The sequence below is a fragment of the Octodon degus genome, unplaced genomic scaffold (assembly GCF_000260255.1).
Source record: "Octodon degus isolate 3935 unplaced genomic scaffold, OctDeg1.0 scaffold00047, whole genome shotgun sequence".
Classification (NCBI taxonomy): Eukaryota; Metazoa; Chordata; class Mammalia; order Rodentia; family Octodontidae; genus Octodon; species Octodon degus.
In genome coordinates, this window is record NW_004524623.1 from 7,514,233 (window position 1) to 7,530,619 (window position 16,387).

Consider the following 16,387-nt stretch of genomic DNA (forward strand, 5'->3'; position numbering starts at 1 on the left):
GGCGACACAAAACTTACATGGCAGTATATTGTTGTATCGATTTTTTCCTCTGTTCTCAGGCAGGAGTGCAATATCACAAGACTGGTTTCGACCCACGTCTTTTAAGTCCTGTTATGTCAAAAATAAGTTTGCAAATGAAAAATTTAAAGTCGAATTTATGGCAAATTATACAGCCCTTGAAATACACAATCATGTACAAATTACACATGCCAATTAGTTTATGGCATGAACGCCCACGCTCCACATGCATTAGCTGCGACTCACAGCCCCCACAGGGTGCTGCTTACGTCACCATCTTACAGGTGAGGCTCAGCCAGGAGAGCTGATGTGCTCCAGGTCACAGGAGTGGCAAAGCTAGGAATAAAATCCAAAGACTGGGCCTTTTTTTTTTTTTTAAACCAAACTCTATTATTTCCCAGTGAAGCACAGGTCTAGGCTGAATAACCGACAGTATTAGGTGTATACCTGAGATTCTTACCATCTGATCCAGGAAGCATTTTGCTGTACTATTTGGGAGCTCAAACTGGCCCTGAGATTAGGTGTAGATTAGATTAAATTAGATTGGACTAGGTGTAGGTTGGATGTGTTGTCAGAGAATGGTTTCAGGTACAAAGAGCATTTGGCTGAGACCCTAAGCATCAATTTAACTTCAGATGAGGGGGCCCAGGGGTGGATCTACAGCACCATGAATGCTGCCGAGTGCTAGCGGAGCTCATGCTTCACTGTGTTTGAGTTGTACCTCATATTCCTTGGACAGCAGGTAATTGGAGTCAGCCTGAAGCTTCATGAAATGCCCTTCAAACTGATTGACTTTTATGGGGCTATAATTAAAAAGAAAAGGAAAAGAAAGTTATTAAAGAAAAGGCAAAGCACCATAACTAGTCTGAGGCATATTTCAAAAAAAGATAATATAGTAATTAATGAGTTCTCTCTTACCAAGAAGTTTTCCTGCTGCTGTGAAAAAACCAAAAAGGAAAGAAAAGAGAAGGAAACACTGTGTTAGCAAATCTCATATCATACCACTGTTCCATAAATTAAATGGCAGAAAACAAAGCACTCACCCTTTCTGACCCAGGTTCAGGTGGACAGACAGTGGTCGGTCCCTGCGAATGCTCAAGCGTGCGGAGGGCCTTTCTCTGCCATGGCTGAAACGTAAGGCACAGGACTGAGTGTTCTGTTTTGGTACTGGACAGTGAGCCCTGGGCCTCACGTGGGCCAGGCAGATGCTCCCCCACTGAGTTACATCCTAGACTGCTCAGAGGACTTTTTGTTCCAGTTACGACATTTGACTTGAACAAAGCTTGCCACTTCTAGCAAGGCTGTGCCCGCTTGGGCAGATCTGGATTTTTCAGGATTCATGAAGATCTGCACCCTGCCAATATTTCTTTGAGGGGAAAAAAGGGAAAGAATAACATACAAAGTTGATCTTTCCAACATAGACACAGACCTCTGAAAGAACCGTGGGCCTGCCTTCTGGTTTTGGCTGTGGGTCATAATCACTCCCCACGCTCTCTCAACAAAATTTTCCTTAAAAAAAACAAAAAACAAAAAACAAAAAACCCAAACCTGCAAATCTCAGATGCCAGACATGACAGCAAGAGCGGGTGTGATGTGCTAAATAAAAAATTCACCGAAAGAAGAGCACGTGGCAGTGGGACACATGCTATTTGGTTCTTCTGAGTCCCTTCTTAAATTCGGATGGCAAATAGGACCCACAAAATGATATCAGCTGTATTTTTCAGGATATATCAGAAAAGAACCTGAGTACAGAATTTAAAATATCACCATCTTCATGAAGATATGAATTAAACTTTATTTTCTTAGGCAGAAGTTATTTAATATTTAAAGCTATTTCAATAAATATTTAAATAAAGGTACTGACAGATTTGCAGTCATTCATCAACAGTAGCTTCCAAACAAGTAAGTTATAGTTTGAGAGTTTGATTCTGGTTTTCCTGCAAAAGCAATGGTTGTTGAACTTGGAGAAGTTAAATGATTTTCCCTTCTTGCTTTCCATGCTAGTTTTTTTTTAAATTTTTATTTTTTTTTAAATTTTAGGGAAGGGTCTACAGGGTGTTCTGAGTCTCACTACTAGATCAGACTTTTAGTGATCCACCTATTTTACAGCCTCCCAAGAGTGGGGACCACAGGTGTGCACCACCATGCCCAGTCTCAATTGCTGTCTCAGCATGCCCTGGAGGTAGGGACAGGATGGCAGCCCCAGGGATCGAACCCACAGCCCCTGCCCCTGCTTGCAAGCGCTTTAATCCACTGAGCTATTTGGCTGGCCCTTGCTTTCCCTGCTAAAGGGCGTTTTCAGCCGCAGGCTCAGGCACTGAAGGTACCACTGCACTTACTTCACTTTCTGCCGGCAGATGAAAAAGGCAACGAGCGCTACCAGCATGCCGATCAGGAAGAGGCCGGCGCTGACTCCTTCGATGACTCCAAACAAGGGCTCTGCAAGAATCCAGAAGAAAGCAATGGATGCAGGTGAGAAAGTCAGTGGCAGCAAGCGGGTAAGAGAGCTTCGAAAGCTGGATCATCCCCAAGTACTGTTACCCGGATCACAATGCAAGCAGCACCCACCCTCAGGTGCGGACTGTCTGCAGGCCATGAATACGCAGCTGAGAGGATGGACTCCCGGCTGCCACCCTGTGAGCGCAGCTGGCCACACGGTAAAAAAAGGCACTGATGTTTTAAATTAATCGTATATGGCTACTGAGGGAATTTCAGACTTTGTGCTGGTGTGGAAAGTTGGGGAACCTATGACAGAAGCCCTAAGAAATTTGTCCCCAAAATGAGAGTACTGTTTCATTTATATGAAACAAGGTACACAGCACCTGGAACTCTAGCAAAGGCAGTGAACTGCTGAGAGTTACATGAACAAAAGCTCATTGTCATGATCTGGTATGACCTTGCCACTGGGAATTTATGAAAAAGTGACAGTAACGGTAGCCACAGTAGACTTATTTATTTATTTGATAGAGTCTCGCTGTACGGTTCAAACTTATAGTGGTCCTCCCGTGTCAGCCTCCCTAGTTCTGGGATTACAGGAGTGTAGCCTTTTTTTTTTTTTTTGGTCTTTTTGAGACTGAATTTCACTATGCAATTCAGGCTGGACTTGAACTCACTTTGTGGCCCTGGCTGGCCTGGAACTAGCAGTGACCTTGTCTCAGCCTCCTGAGTTCTACATGCAGCCCACAGTAACCTTTTTAAAAATCTCTTTTTTTGAGACTGTCTCATTACATTGCCCAAGCTGGTCTTGAACCCTGACATTCAAAAATTGTCCTGCCTCAGCCTCCTTAGTAGCTGGGACTACAGCAATATAATACCATGCCTGGCTCGCCTATTTTTAAAAATAGTTTTATCGGGCTGCAGATTTAGCATAATGGTGCACTATCTGCCTGGCAAGTGTGAGGTGCTGAGTTCAATAACTTGTGTCCTCCCCCAAATAAATAAAAAAAAATAGTTTTATTGAAATGTAATTCTTGGCCAGTCCTCTGTGATAAATGTTAAACTCTGTAAATATGAACTAATAAAAATTAAAAATAAAGAAATATAATTCACATGTTGTTCAATTCTTCAACTCACCCATTTAAATAATGCAATAGGTGTTTTAATTGAGTCACGGAGCTTTGCAAACATAAACACAATAAATTTATAACATTTATCATCCCCCAAAGAAAAACTCAGATCTGTTAAAGCAACTCCCCATTCCCCCTCCTCCCTCCCAACTCCTGTAATCTGCTTTCACTGTTCATAGAATTGCTTGTGCTGGATGTTTCAGATAAACTGAATCACAGACACACAGTTCTGTGCACTGGCTTCTTTTACTTAGCATCCAAAGGCCATATGTCCATATTTCATCCCCTTCAATGACTGAATAGTATCTTATGGTATGGATATATATCTCTTTGCTTATCCACATTTTCACTAGTGGATATCTGAGATGCCTCCATTTCTGTCTACCATGAGTGATCCTGCTGTCGACATCCAGTGTGAATTACTGTGTGGACATATTTTCACTTCATGTAGGATTATTGCTGGAATATATGGTAACTCTATATTCAATGTTTTGGGGAAATCAAAAGAGATACTGCAAATCGGGTATACATCATTTTCCATTTCCACAAACAACTGATGAGGGTTCGAGTTTCTCCATGTCCTCATTAACACTTCTTATGTTGGCTTATAGTCATTCCCATGATTGTAAAGTGATACATTATTGTGGCTTTGATTTGCATCTTCCTAACGACGACTGGTGGCTGACATCTTTCCAGATGCTTATTGGCCACTGGAACCTCTTCGAGAAATGTTTATTCAGATCTTTTGCACAATTTAAAATTGTGTCATTTGTCTTTTTATTATTGAATTGTAAGGGAAGGATTATTTTTTATGTTCTGGGTATGCAACCCTGACCAAATACTGGATATGATTTGCAAGTACTTTCTTCCTTTCTGTGGCTTGTCTTTTCACTTACAGAATGGTACCCTTGGATGTCAAACTTTTTTATTTTAAAGAGAAAAAAAGATAAACAATGAAACAGGTTAGTGGGACAGTTATGACAGTTGATACTTTGTATATGTCTTCATATTTCTTAAGCAGAGTATGAGATTATAGCTAAGATTGTTTAGACAAGGTATCATGGAGGAGTGATTTTGAATTCTGATTAACTCTTAGTTGTGTTTTTTCTTTTATTTTTGTGGTATTGGGGATTGAACTCAGGACCTTGAGCTTGCCAGGCAAGTGTTTATTCTACTGAGCTATCTCACTGGCCTTGTATTTTTTCTGTTGTTGCTTGTTTTTTTGGTGTTACATTGAAGAAACCCAAGCTCTTCTTCAATGTTACTACACATATGAGGTGCACAGGTTCGAGGCCTTCAGTAACTATGTGTTTGTGTATGACTAATTCGAAGCCGTAATATTTAAACTGCTAGTTTGGTTATACCACAGGGCTTATGTTTTTCAAGGCTGTGTGTATTGTCTGTGAGAGCTATCACCAACTCTGATAAATATTGCTGTGTTTCTTTGTTTAGTAATTTCTAGGTTGTAAGTGAAAATAATCATGCATTTTATTATATGAATATAAAAGAAACCATTTCATAACTCTAGCTCATGAAGATTTACTTCTGTGTTTTCTTTTAAAAGTGTTACCCTTTTACCTCTCATACTAACTTGATGAAATAGTGCATTTTTGAAGCTTTTCCTTTTAAAAACTTGGGGGGCTGGACAGATAGCTCAGTGGACTAAAGCACCTGCTTAGGCAGAGTGCAGCAGTGGGGGTTTGATCCCTGTCTTGCTGTGCCAGCCCTGTCCCCAGAGTGCACTGAGAAGGTGATTGAGACTGGGCGTGGTGGCACGGTGCCTGTAATCCCAGCGCTTGGGAGGTTGAACACAGGAGAATCACTATGAGTCTGATCTAGTAGTGAGACCCTGAGCACCGTGTAGACTCTGTACCAAATACATTAAAACAAAAAACCTTGGGTTTAAGCTGAGTGTGGTGGTGTACACCTATGATCCCAGCACTTGGGAGGCTGAGGCAGGAGGATCATTGTGTTTAAGACTAGCCTGGACTACAAAGTGAGTTCAAGGCCAGCCTGAACTGCAAAGTGAGACCATATCTCAAAAAGACAAAAAACAAACAAACAAACAAACAAAAAAACCCAAAAACAAAAATAAAAACCCTAAAAATCTTGGATTTCTTTATTGCATGTTGCTTTTCCACATTCATCAAATCAACATAGTCATCTTTGTTTTGATGTGTTCAGTATTCTGTTTGAATGCATCTCTTAGGTTTTAGGTATCCCTTTACTGGACTAAATACAATTTTTGTTGTATAACAGTATTTCAACTAGAGAAGAACTGTGTTCACAAAGTCCCTACTTATCATGAATTATAGGCAAATACATCTAAATCCCCTTCACTGGGCTCTGATCCCTTTCTGGCCCGAGAAGTGCGAGCTTATCCCCATATTTGGCATAAGTAGCTAGGGGTCCTTGTGAGGCTGAGCCACATGCTGTCATGCAGCAGGAGAGGCTGGCTCAGCTCTAAAGAACTCCCCCAGGCCAAGGGAGCCAGCATAGCATGTGACAGGCAGTAGTGTCAAGGAGCAAGGTGATGACGATGTGCTATTCTTGGCAGGACAGACACATCCGAGCAGTACAGCTCAAAGGCCATGGGCCCAGGTGGACAATGGCACAACCCACTCCATAAGCTTGGCCAACTGCTCAAGCACTTGGTGCCTCAGCTCCTCATTCTTAAAAGTGGGAATGATAACAGCATCTCCCTCAAAAGGTTGAAATGATGGTGTGATCATTTATCCTATGGACGATGCTTACAACTGTAGCTCCACAGAGAAGGCGATAAGCAAATATTTGCTGTTGCTATTCCTCGGGCTTTCCCTCTAACACACTATAGAAGTTTCCTTCATGAATTTCTGTAAAGTCTTTTAAAGTAACATTTTAATTTGAAAAAAAAATTAGTATTGGTTTGCATACAGGGACTTGATGCATGCCACGCAAGTGCTGTCACTGGGCTACCTCACAGCCCCCTAGCTTGCACTTAGCGGGGAAGCAAACGTGAGTAAAAGAAAGGGAAACTGCCTTAGCCCTACTATTTGGGATATTCACCATTAGTGCTGTGTGGCGGGGGGAGGTGGTGGCGGTAGGCTTCTCTTCTGTGTACAGTTACCCCTCAGTATCTGAGGGGCACGGATTTGAGGGTGTCCCTTATATCCCCAGATGCATAGATGCTCAATTGCTATGTAAAATGACATAGTATTTGCATATAGCCTATGTATACCCTTCATATACTTGAAGACATTTCTAGGTTTCATACAATACCTACAACACGCAAATCCTATGTCATTAGCTCTTATACTATTCTATTAGGAGAATAATGACATGAAGGAATCTACATGGTTAGTAGTGACATATTTTTTTCTCTCAACTGTTTTTGATTCAAAGTTTTGACCTGTGAATACAGCCAACCAGTTGTACACACACATATGTACTCCAATTTCTCACTGAAAACTTTTATATCATTTTGACTGTACAAGAACATGGTTTTGATGACTTTAACCCATTTTTTAAAATTTCAGCTTTTGTTTTTTGTTTTTCTTGTTTTGTTTTAGAGTGCAGAGGATTGGACAAAATTCATTTTTAATAGAAAAAAAATTTGTACCTCATCTTATTTTCCAGATTAATCGCCTTCCAGTCCATTCTGCAAAAATAGTGCAATCTCTCTAATCCACATAAATCCACAGTCACATAAAGATTAGGTTCCAAATGAAAAGAAATGTTTTCCCTATCATTGCCCAAGTAGGGTGGCTAGAAAGGTTAGACTTACCTGACTCTGTGGTGATAGGCAACGAGAAAAACGTGTCTGAATAGAGGGGCTTTGTGAACTCTTTCAGGTCCTCATCAAACAACTGAGTAAATGCCCGGATGCTGATTCTGAAAAACAACAACAACAACAACAACAACAACAACAGACATATAAGTGCAAATTAGTGAATGAACACAGTGTAAATGTGTATGAGGAGAAGAGGGGTGGATCGCTGGTAACTTTGCATGCACGGTGGGATATGAATTATGCAATGCAATCTTTCACTGGTTTACTCATCAAATATTTATTGAACTTCTGCTGTGTGCCAGTCCTAATTTTGGGGGCTGGAGATACCACAAGGAACAAAATAAAGTCCCTCCCACTCGAGAGGTCACCATTCCTATGGAGGAAGTCAGACCAAAAAATCCATTAATATATGTCAGACACTGGTGTCTTTTTCTATGAAAAAGAAAAGAGCAGCATGAAAAGAAGAAAGCGATGCGCCAACTGTGTGAAACTGCTTTATTCAGCATGGTCAGTGAAAGTCTCGCTCATAAGAAGACAAATGCACAGAAGTCAGGAAAGGGAGGGAGGAAGCAGGCTCACAGTCCTGGGAGCGGGAACTTCAGATGCAAGACTCTGGTGAAAACCGGAGCTAGACAGGGGAAGGATGATGGGGCACACCAGAGTTGCTGAAGTTGCTGCCCATCTGTCCAGGTTGGACAGTACATGATGAACAGCTGGTCCTAAAGTCACTAAGCAAGTGACACACAAGTGCTACATCAGATCTATAACCGCCGCTGGCATGAACAGTCTCTGATCCCATCGTAGGATGTATGCCTCGTGTTCTTGGCATGGATCAGGCCAGTTGGGGCGCAAGCTCACTCTTTGGTGCACAGTTTAAGGATGACTCAGAATCAGCTGAGGTGAGCAATGAGGAGGATGACAGAGAAGACTTAGAAGAATGCTTATAGTTGATTTCAGATTTAAGGAGGAAAGTCACGGTATAGAAGAGGAAATAGATGACATTGTTTTTCTTCTGGAGGGTAGAGCTAGGCTGAAGTCATAGACAGGAGGAGTTTAGGAGCACATATCTGTTCTCTAACATCTAGCACCTGGGCTGCTTATAGGTAGCAACTCCCAGTAAATAGGGTGAGTCTACTCAGAGGCTGAAGGAGCATGAGCTCTCAGTGAGACTAGACGAGGGCACTCCTACCCTAAAACTGGGGTTACTGCTTGGTTTCCATCTACCTTGAAGACAGGTTCACGAACAGAGTATTAAGCTTGGCTTATGTAAGACAATTTTTGCTAATGTTAATGTAATTCTGTCAACACAATGGAAAGCTTTTTTTATTATTAAAAAAAAACTTATTTAATCCCAGAATATCTGGGCATATGCTGTGACAATGCTGGAGCAGTGCTGAACCAGGACACATGGTTCTGACCTTCTCACCCCCTTGCTCTGGCCCATGCACAGGCCCAATTGTGATCCAGGAAAATGAACGTCACTGGTTCCAGATGTGGGTCAACCACCTCTCCAGTATGCATTTCTAAAAGATCCTGGAAGTGGATTGGGAAGTGTCTTCAAAGGACAGACAATAAGGAGTCTATGTATTAAAGGAGAAGTCCAGGAATTGGTATGTGATAGTAAATATTTCAACTTTAGATGTGTGAGAGTTAGAATTCTATTGCAGAAAGTTAGAGACCAAGAGGTTCAGTTTCTCTTCACTGGAGGAAAAATGACTCAAGGAAGCCGACCAACTTACTGCAGCTTCCTTGTTATTCTATGTAGGATAAAAACAAAGCCAAGGGCTGGGGAGATGGCTCAGTGGAATAAGCGCTTCCCTGGCAAGCGCAGGGACCTGAGTTCAATCCCCGGTTCCGCAAAAAATAAAAAAAATAAAAAAAAAACAAAGCCAAGTCAGCATTTTCCTAACCTCCAAACTGCATCTCACCTACATGATCTCCCATTTGCATTTCCACATGAAACAATGCTAACGACACACACAGACAATGGGAACCCAACAACGAATGGGAACATACTGCCACCATCGACAAAATAAACTTGCATATCACCTAGACCTGGTATTTGCCATTTGTTCCATTCCCAATATTTCTCTTCTTTGAATTATTCCCTATTTATTTAATTATTCCCTTAGTAAAAAAACCCTGGCTGTCTGGAGTCACCGTGGTGATGACCATCTGGGACAAGCTGAGTTAGTCTGGCTGCACCAAGGCTTGTCCACTACACAGAAGGCTTCTTAGGATGTGGCTGTCTCACGTGCTGTGGTTTGAAAGGCTGGGCCTTCTTTACCAAGTCTTATCTGCCAGCATGCCCTTAACATGTGCAACCAAACCTATATTTCAGAAACATGATACACATACTTGTTTTAGAAAACAAGCATGTATGTCATGGGCTGGTTATGGCAAGAATGTATAACTTTCTCAGAGTGTCTTGGCTCACTCCTTCCTCTATTCATCAACATTTCATGATCCCCTCTTTTGCACCACATTCTTGACACATTTTCCTCTGTCCTGTCACAAGCCTGGTGCTCCTCTTAGACTGTGAGTTCTCTCAGTGTGGTGAACAAGGCAGATATCAGTTCAAGTGTTAAAAAGCACAGGAGTAGAGCCAGCCAGAGCAGTCAGGAGAGACTGAAAGAAAGTGCAAAGAAGATGGAAAAGGCTGGGGTAGAAGATGGCTAGGTGGCATCGAGGGGATCTCAGGAGCAGGACCTGGCGAGAGGGAAGGGCGGGCTGACACAGATGGTAGGAGCTGAGCTGCTGTAAGTGAACAGCAACCTTGAGAAGCCCTTCAGCTGGAAGGGACACAACACGACGTGGCCTGTCTTATACTTCACCCCTCCAGACAGCCCTGTGATGATCTGAAGAAGGAAGCAAAGATTAGACCACTGGATTTCTGCTTACCAAGTGACATGGCTAGGAAGTAGTGGGCTGGAACCCAGATACTGAGACACTTCTAGAGCCCTCATAGCTACCGCAGACAAGAAAGGATGTGTGCCATGGGGCTGGCAGGATCTGACCCAGAAATAAGTTGTATGTAGCCTATCCCTTTTCTTCTCTGTGAAATGCAGTTCCGTTTTCCCTCCCTTCAGCATAGGGTCACTTTTTGCTATTTCAGTTACTCATAGTCAACATCATTCTAAAAATACCAAATGGAAAACACCAGAAATAAACAATTCAGCTGTTTTAAATTCTGTGCTGTTCTGAGCAGCGTGACAAAATCTCACACTGTCACTTTCAGCCCCACGGAGGACGGAAATGATCCATTTGTCCAGCATCTCCCTGCTGTGCATGTTTGCCCACCTGTTAGCCACTAATAGCCCTCTTGTCACGAGACTGATCACTGTGGAATCGCAGTGCGTGTGGTCAAGTGACCCTTGTTTTATTCACCAATGGCCCCGAGGTACAAGAGGGATAGCACTGCCAGCACAGGGGTACCAAGGAGAAGCTAGGAAGTGTTTTCTTTAGTTAAATGTGGCCTTCCAGTCTTAATAAGGAACAAAAAGCCCGTGTGCTGAGGTTGCTAAGAACAAACTTCTTTGTGAACTTGTGAAGAAAGGAAAAGGAATCTGTATTAGCTTTGCTGCCGCCACATCTCACCAAGTACAGGAGTTATGGCGTGGTGCACGGCGAGTGCCTAGGTCCGGCTGGGAAAACACACATCAAATGACAGGCTTCACCATTAATGCGCATTGTCAGTCCTGCTCTGAGGCTTTGCAAAGTAATCTCCTCTGAGAAAAATGGACTAGTGTCATCTTTCCACTGTATACATGCAAATGAGCAAGAAAACCTCAATCTTCTACCTCTAAAAGTGAAGAAGTGATTCTTGGTAGACTTTTGCTCAGATTTACTATTTTTGTTTTTTTTAGACAGGGTCTCATTATGTAGTTCAGGTTGGCTTTGAACTCACTATGTAGCCCAGGCTAGTCTGGAATGCCTGGTGATCCTCCTGCTTCAGCCTTCCACTGCTGGATTATAGGCGTGTGCCAACTTGCCCAGCCGCGCAGGATTCTTGAGCTCCAATAGTGAGGGTTGTGAGCTTCTCTTGATTTCTGTAGGAACTGAGGAATCCCATTTTCTGATAAGAAGGGTTTCTTTCCTGATGTCTCATACATCCTTCTTTCTTTGAAATCTCTTTTTCAAATTGCCTCATATGTTCTCTTCTTTCTTTTTTTAAATTTTCTTGGCGGAACTGGGGATTGAACTCATGCCCTTGCACTTGCCAGGAAAGCGCTTATTCTACTGAGCTATTTCTCTGGCCATATGTTCTCTTCCTGAAGTAAATATCCTAATAAACTTGTGTATATTCACTCTGGAGGTGCTACCTCGCCTGGGAGCTAACAGCAAGCTTGTGGTGAGTCCCACGCAGAGGTAGGTGTGCGGAGTTCTCCCACAAAGTGAGTCCTTTTTTGTAGGGAAATGGGCTGCCTTTGTTTATGTAAGGGAGGGGCTAAAAATTCTCTCAAATGTGGTGCTATGTTGGGGTCTATTTGTGAAACTGACAGAAGGGTTTTATCTACTGAGTGAGTATGCCTTTGGCACTGGCCCACCAGAATGGACACTGGCCCTGAAGAACATGACTGGCTACCACATTGGCTGGGTACCAACCCCCAAGAGCGAAAGCATATCTTCTGCATAAACTTAGATGCCTGTAACCAAGGCAGTAGCCCAGTCTTCCTTTCTTGTGGGGACTCTGGTTGGAATGAAACATACATCAGCTTCCTCTTGCTTTCTGGAAATGGTGCAGAAAACAGATCACTCGTTTCTAGGGCTGGAAGGGCCTGTTGGCTGTAGCGGTGCTTCCTGAAGCCGAGGCCCAGCAGCTTCCCCTTGGGTCTGCCATCCCAGGGGCAGGGAAGTGTGTCCACATTCATTCAGCAGCCTTTTCTTTTTAAGAACACTGGAAAGCAGAATACTTTCATCCTCAAGAGCCCTCTTTAAACACTACCTGTGCATGGAGGCAGAAACCCAATTTGTACAGATTACCCAGGATGATGTACGCTCACAGCATAGGTATTAGTTTATAGGAACTCATAGGCAGCAGACTGTTCAGACAGCTGGGCACGAGTAACCCACCATGTCTATTGCAGTAAAATGGCAGTAACGTATCTAACCTGTAGGCAGTGTGTGGCTTCAGGGGTCCGTCACAGAATGTTTGCAGACTGGGGTCACATTTTCCACCGAGGCTGTCCATCTCTGCCCCAAGCTTAATGTTAAAACTCTTGGAAGTGCTGTCAGGACTTTCGGCACATTTGCTGGCAAAGTAATTGGTCTGGTACACTCGAATGGAGGCATTGTGCCTATATTCCAGGTAGGAAGGGAGCGGGTGTTGTGGCTCTGGCTTCAGCTCGTCATTGCCTGAAGGGGAAAAGCCAGAATTAAGCACAAGAGTGACTGCGGGGTCAATAGCTAGGATCCTGAGACTGCCTCCCTCACCACCCCAAAAGCCAGATTCTGTGATCTACAAGGATGCTGTGAAATTAATTTAAATTTACCTTTTCTAAAATAAGTGTTATACACGCACATGTATATATTCATATTTTAGGAAATAAAATAGGGATATCTCATTGCATCAGATGATAACGTATCTCAGAGCACTAGCAGGCTGGAGCACTGTTTACTCACTCAATAAGCTCTCCACCTAGCCAACAGCCACTATAGTTGAGCTAATAAGGAAGTCCCCTTGACCTGGGAGGTAGGGAAGAGATAAGGGAAATTGCGACCCAGGTCACAGCAGCTGTTCCACAATGTGGGATCCACATGCCGTGCCTGGCCTGACAATCGCTGTGTGTGGCTCTTTGTTATCTCAAGTACAGTTCAATCCTGGCTCACTCTGCACACTTCCCAGAACTCTTCCCTTGTCTACCCAGCCCGCTGTGTGTTTTGGCACTAGAAATTCGTTTTGATTTAGGTTAGAGACAAGCATAATTAGGAAGATAAATATTATGGAGATCAGATACCATTTATAACAAACTTCAGGGAGTGAGGCTGGAGGGTTCATCAAGCATCCTGGACTCTTACTTAATAAAAATTGCTCACAATGAGAGGATCTTAAAAATATTATTTTTCTAGTTTATCAGTCTTTTACTTATGCCCTGTCTGAGGATGCAGATTGTGGAGTAAGGAAGAAGGAACTGATTAACTTCGAGAACTAAGGTCCTTGGAACATTACATTCCGAACTCCCATTTTAGAAACTTCCCAGACAGAAATGTTTATATGAGATTTTCTTTACGTTGGTCCTGCTCTCCTGTACCCCTGCCTAAAACCTAAAGACATCTTTTGAAGATTCTCTGATTCTCCTCCCACATATCCCTACTTCCACAGCCTCTAGCTGGCAGAGCTCCCTTCTGACAAGCAAATCTAAGACCCGGATGACAGAGAATGTCCTATATTTGATTGGTTCTTCTGTTAAACATTTGTATTTCTGGAAATTAAAATATTATTTTGTTGGCAGTAGTTGACAAGAAGGGTTACCTCGGGATGAGCGGGCATCCTATACTCGCCATTTATAGGAGATGATCACCAGGGGCCACAGTACACACCCACAGCCTCCTCAGGAATGAGACTTCCTTCTTTCACTGCCTTATACTCATGTAGTAAAACATTATCTTCCTGCATAATTAAAATTAATGTTCCCATCGTTTATGAATTTATCTTCAGTGATGAGGTATAAGGAAACATAGGTACCTTGAAATTACTTAATTGGTAATTGCATAACCAGATTTGGCACAGTTAAATAAAATGTAAAGTGCATGGACCATTAGATACTCAGATGAGACTAAAACATTAGCCTGGAAAATTGCCCCACTGTTTATTAGGTTTAAAGTTTCTACTTTGGACATGTATCAGTCAAAATTGTCAGGGATGCTTAAGAAATTCAGGTGTGGCATCTTAAATAACTTTTTTAGATATAAAGAAGGTAAAATATATTGTCATTTCAGGAACAAGCATCTGTTTTGGAGAATTAACATGTAAGGCTCCTGTGGCAAATGCATATGGAGACATACACAGCTCCAACACAATACTCCTACAGTCATTTGACAAATACTCTATGGATCTGCAATAATCTCTAAAAAAATCACACTCAATGGTTGTATGGAATGTTGCACAGCTATTGCTTAGTATTTGTCTAACCAATAGGAATTAAGTAGCCACTAAGTAATTTAGGAAACTAGAGAATGAAATATACTATGCAAAGTTTACTAGGGAGGGCAGAAATGTCGTTCTTCATGAAGTGTCCCTCTGGTAAGCTTTTGGCTAGTTTTGTGAATAGGTGGGTGGTCTGGGAGTGTGCAGTCTGTCTAGGTGTTTGAGTCTCAGAGGGGTGAGGAGAATCAAGACATACTGCTGTTTAATGGTAGAATCAAAACACAGTGAAGACCATTTATGAGTAGTAGGCTGGGCTTGTAGCTTAGGGGCGGTGCTTTCCTGGTACACAGAAGGTCCTGGAGTGGGTGTAAGACTGACGACTAATGAAAAGGATTTTACGGATCAGGACATGCAGATCACTTCCAACAATGCCTTTCAAATAGTCAGACCTCAGTAAGGAATGGCTATTGTTTTTGTTGTTATTATTGTTATAGCTGCTGCTTCTTCCCTTTTCCAGCATTTATTCATTAAACCCCAAGGATAACAGGCTTGACTGCTAAAAGAGACTCAGAGCAGTTTTTTGCTACGTCTTCCTGTATCCAACAGACATAGAGCTAAATGGTACGAAAATTAAAGTCAGCGCTCTTAAGAACTTGTCACAGGAGGAACCCCCACGCAGCCCTCTAGAAGTCAGCTCTGGGTACTAAGGAGAGCTCAGGAACGCGCCCCAACTTACCATCAGCCTCTCTCACCACCACTGTGAAGTATTTCACAGCTCCGTTGGTGTCACTGAACCAGCTGCAGTTGACAGTAAAGTTGATGGAAGATTTGCTAATGAGCACATCTTTTTCATTCACACGTATATGCGGGGGTGGAGGGGGCGGGCCTGGAAAAGAAGGGGCAAAGGAAGCAGCAGGGGTCACCGCACTGCTTTTACCTCCCAATCAAGTAGTAGAACAAAGGTCTTCACTCACCCCAGACCCTGTGTGTGTGTGTGTGTGTGTGTGTGTGTGTGTGTGAGAGAGAGAGAGAGAGAGAGAGAGAGAGAGAGAGAGGGAGGAAGAGTATGTGTTTAAAGTCTGTGCTCAAGAAATTCTCCCCTCCTTTGAAGGGAAGCAAACAGAGACTGCGATTTCCCAGAGGCACCTTAGACATAATGAAGAGGCAGCTCTTCGGCAGGATTTCCTGAAGTAGCAGCCTCAAATTGCTTAAAAGCTCCATTATAACTCTAACTATAACAGGCAAAGTGATGTGTTTAAATACTAACTCATTCAGGTACTTTAAAATCATTTAACTTGTTTATTGTCAGTGTACTTTACTCATAAAAATGTTTCCATTTTCTGGGGCCTTTTGGGTCCTCTTCTTCAAGTGACAATGATTCAAGCTTATGTACAAGTGAACTGTGTGCAAATGACCAGTGCAGACAGATGGGTGAGGGGAAGGCGCAGAGCCCTTGCCCTGTGGGGCAGGAGACCCCGGATCACCTGCAGAGACACTTACGATCTATCATTGTGATGGTGCTGTCTTCAACCACCTCGCTGGTCACCCCGGCCGACTGCACCTTGATGGATACCAGGTACCGCTTATGGGGCACCAGCATCATGATGTTGAGCAAAGATTTCTCTTTCTCCAGCTTTCTGGAAAACTCAATTTCTTGGGTATCCATTTTGCGGCATTCAATGCTATACCCATCAAAGTCGGAGTCAGGAGGGATCCAAGAACAAGCAATGGCTGTTGAGTTCTGAGGGCGGCAGTGAAGATTTTGTATTTTGTCTGGCTCTAAAGCAGAGAGAGAATACACAATTCAGCACTCTGACCGACATGTTTTTCACTCCATTTGGTTCAACTAACTCTGAGGGCTTTTTTTTTTTTGGTGGAACAGGGGATTGAACTCAGACCCTTGTGCTTGCCAAGGAAGCGCTTATTCGACTGAGCCATCTCCCGGCC

At 42.8% G+C, this 16,387-nt stretch overlaps 1 protein-coding gene across 1 annotated transcript in view; it reads right to left on the minus strand.

Annotated features, from left to right (window-relative positions):
• Positions 1-16,387, minus strand: part of Ptprb (protein tyrosine phosphatase, receptor type B) — a 160,164-nt gene that overhangs the window by 21,469 nt on the left and 122,308 nt on the right. The window contains exons 16-24 of the mRNA XM_004632213.2: positions 15,941-16,219; positions 15,177-15,326; positions 12,465-12,708; positions 7,348-7,454; positions 2,358-2,457; positions 1,062-1,145; positions 937-954; positions 740-821; positions 18-108 (exon numbers count right to left, since the gene is read on the minus strand). Of these exons, the coding sequence (XP_004632270.1) occupies positions 18-108; positions 740-821; positions 937-954; positions 1,062-1,145; positions 2,358-2,457; positions 7,348-7,454; positions 12,465-12,708; positions 15,177-15,326; positions 15,941-16,219 (1,155 nt within the window). The remainder of the gene's footprint in view (positions 1-17; positions 109-739; positions 822-936; positions 955-1,061; positions 1,146-2,357; positions 2,458-7,347; positions 7,455-12,464; positions 12,709-15,176; positions 15,327-15,940; positions 16,220-16,387) is intronic.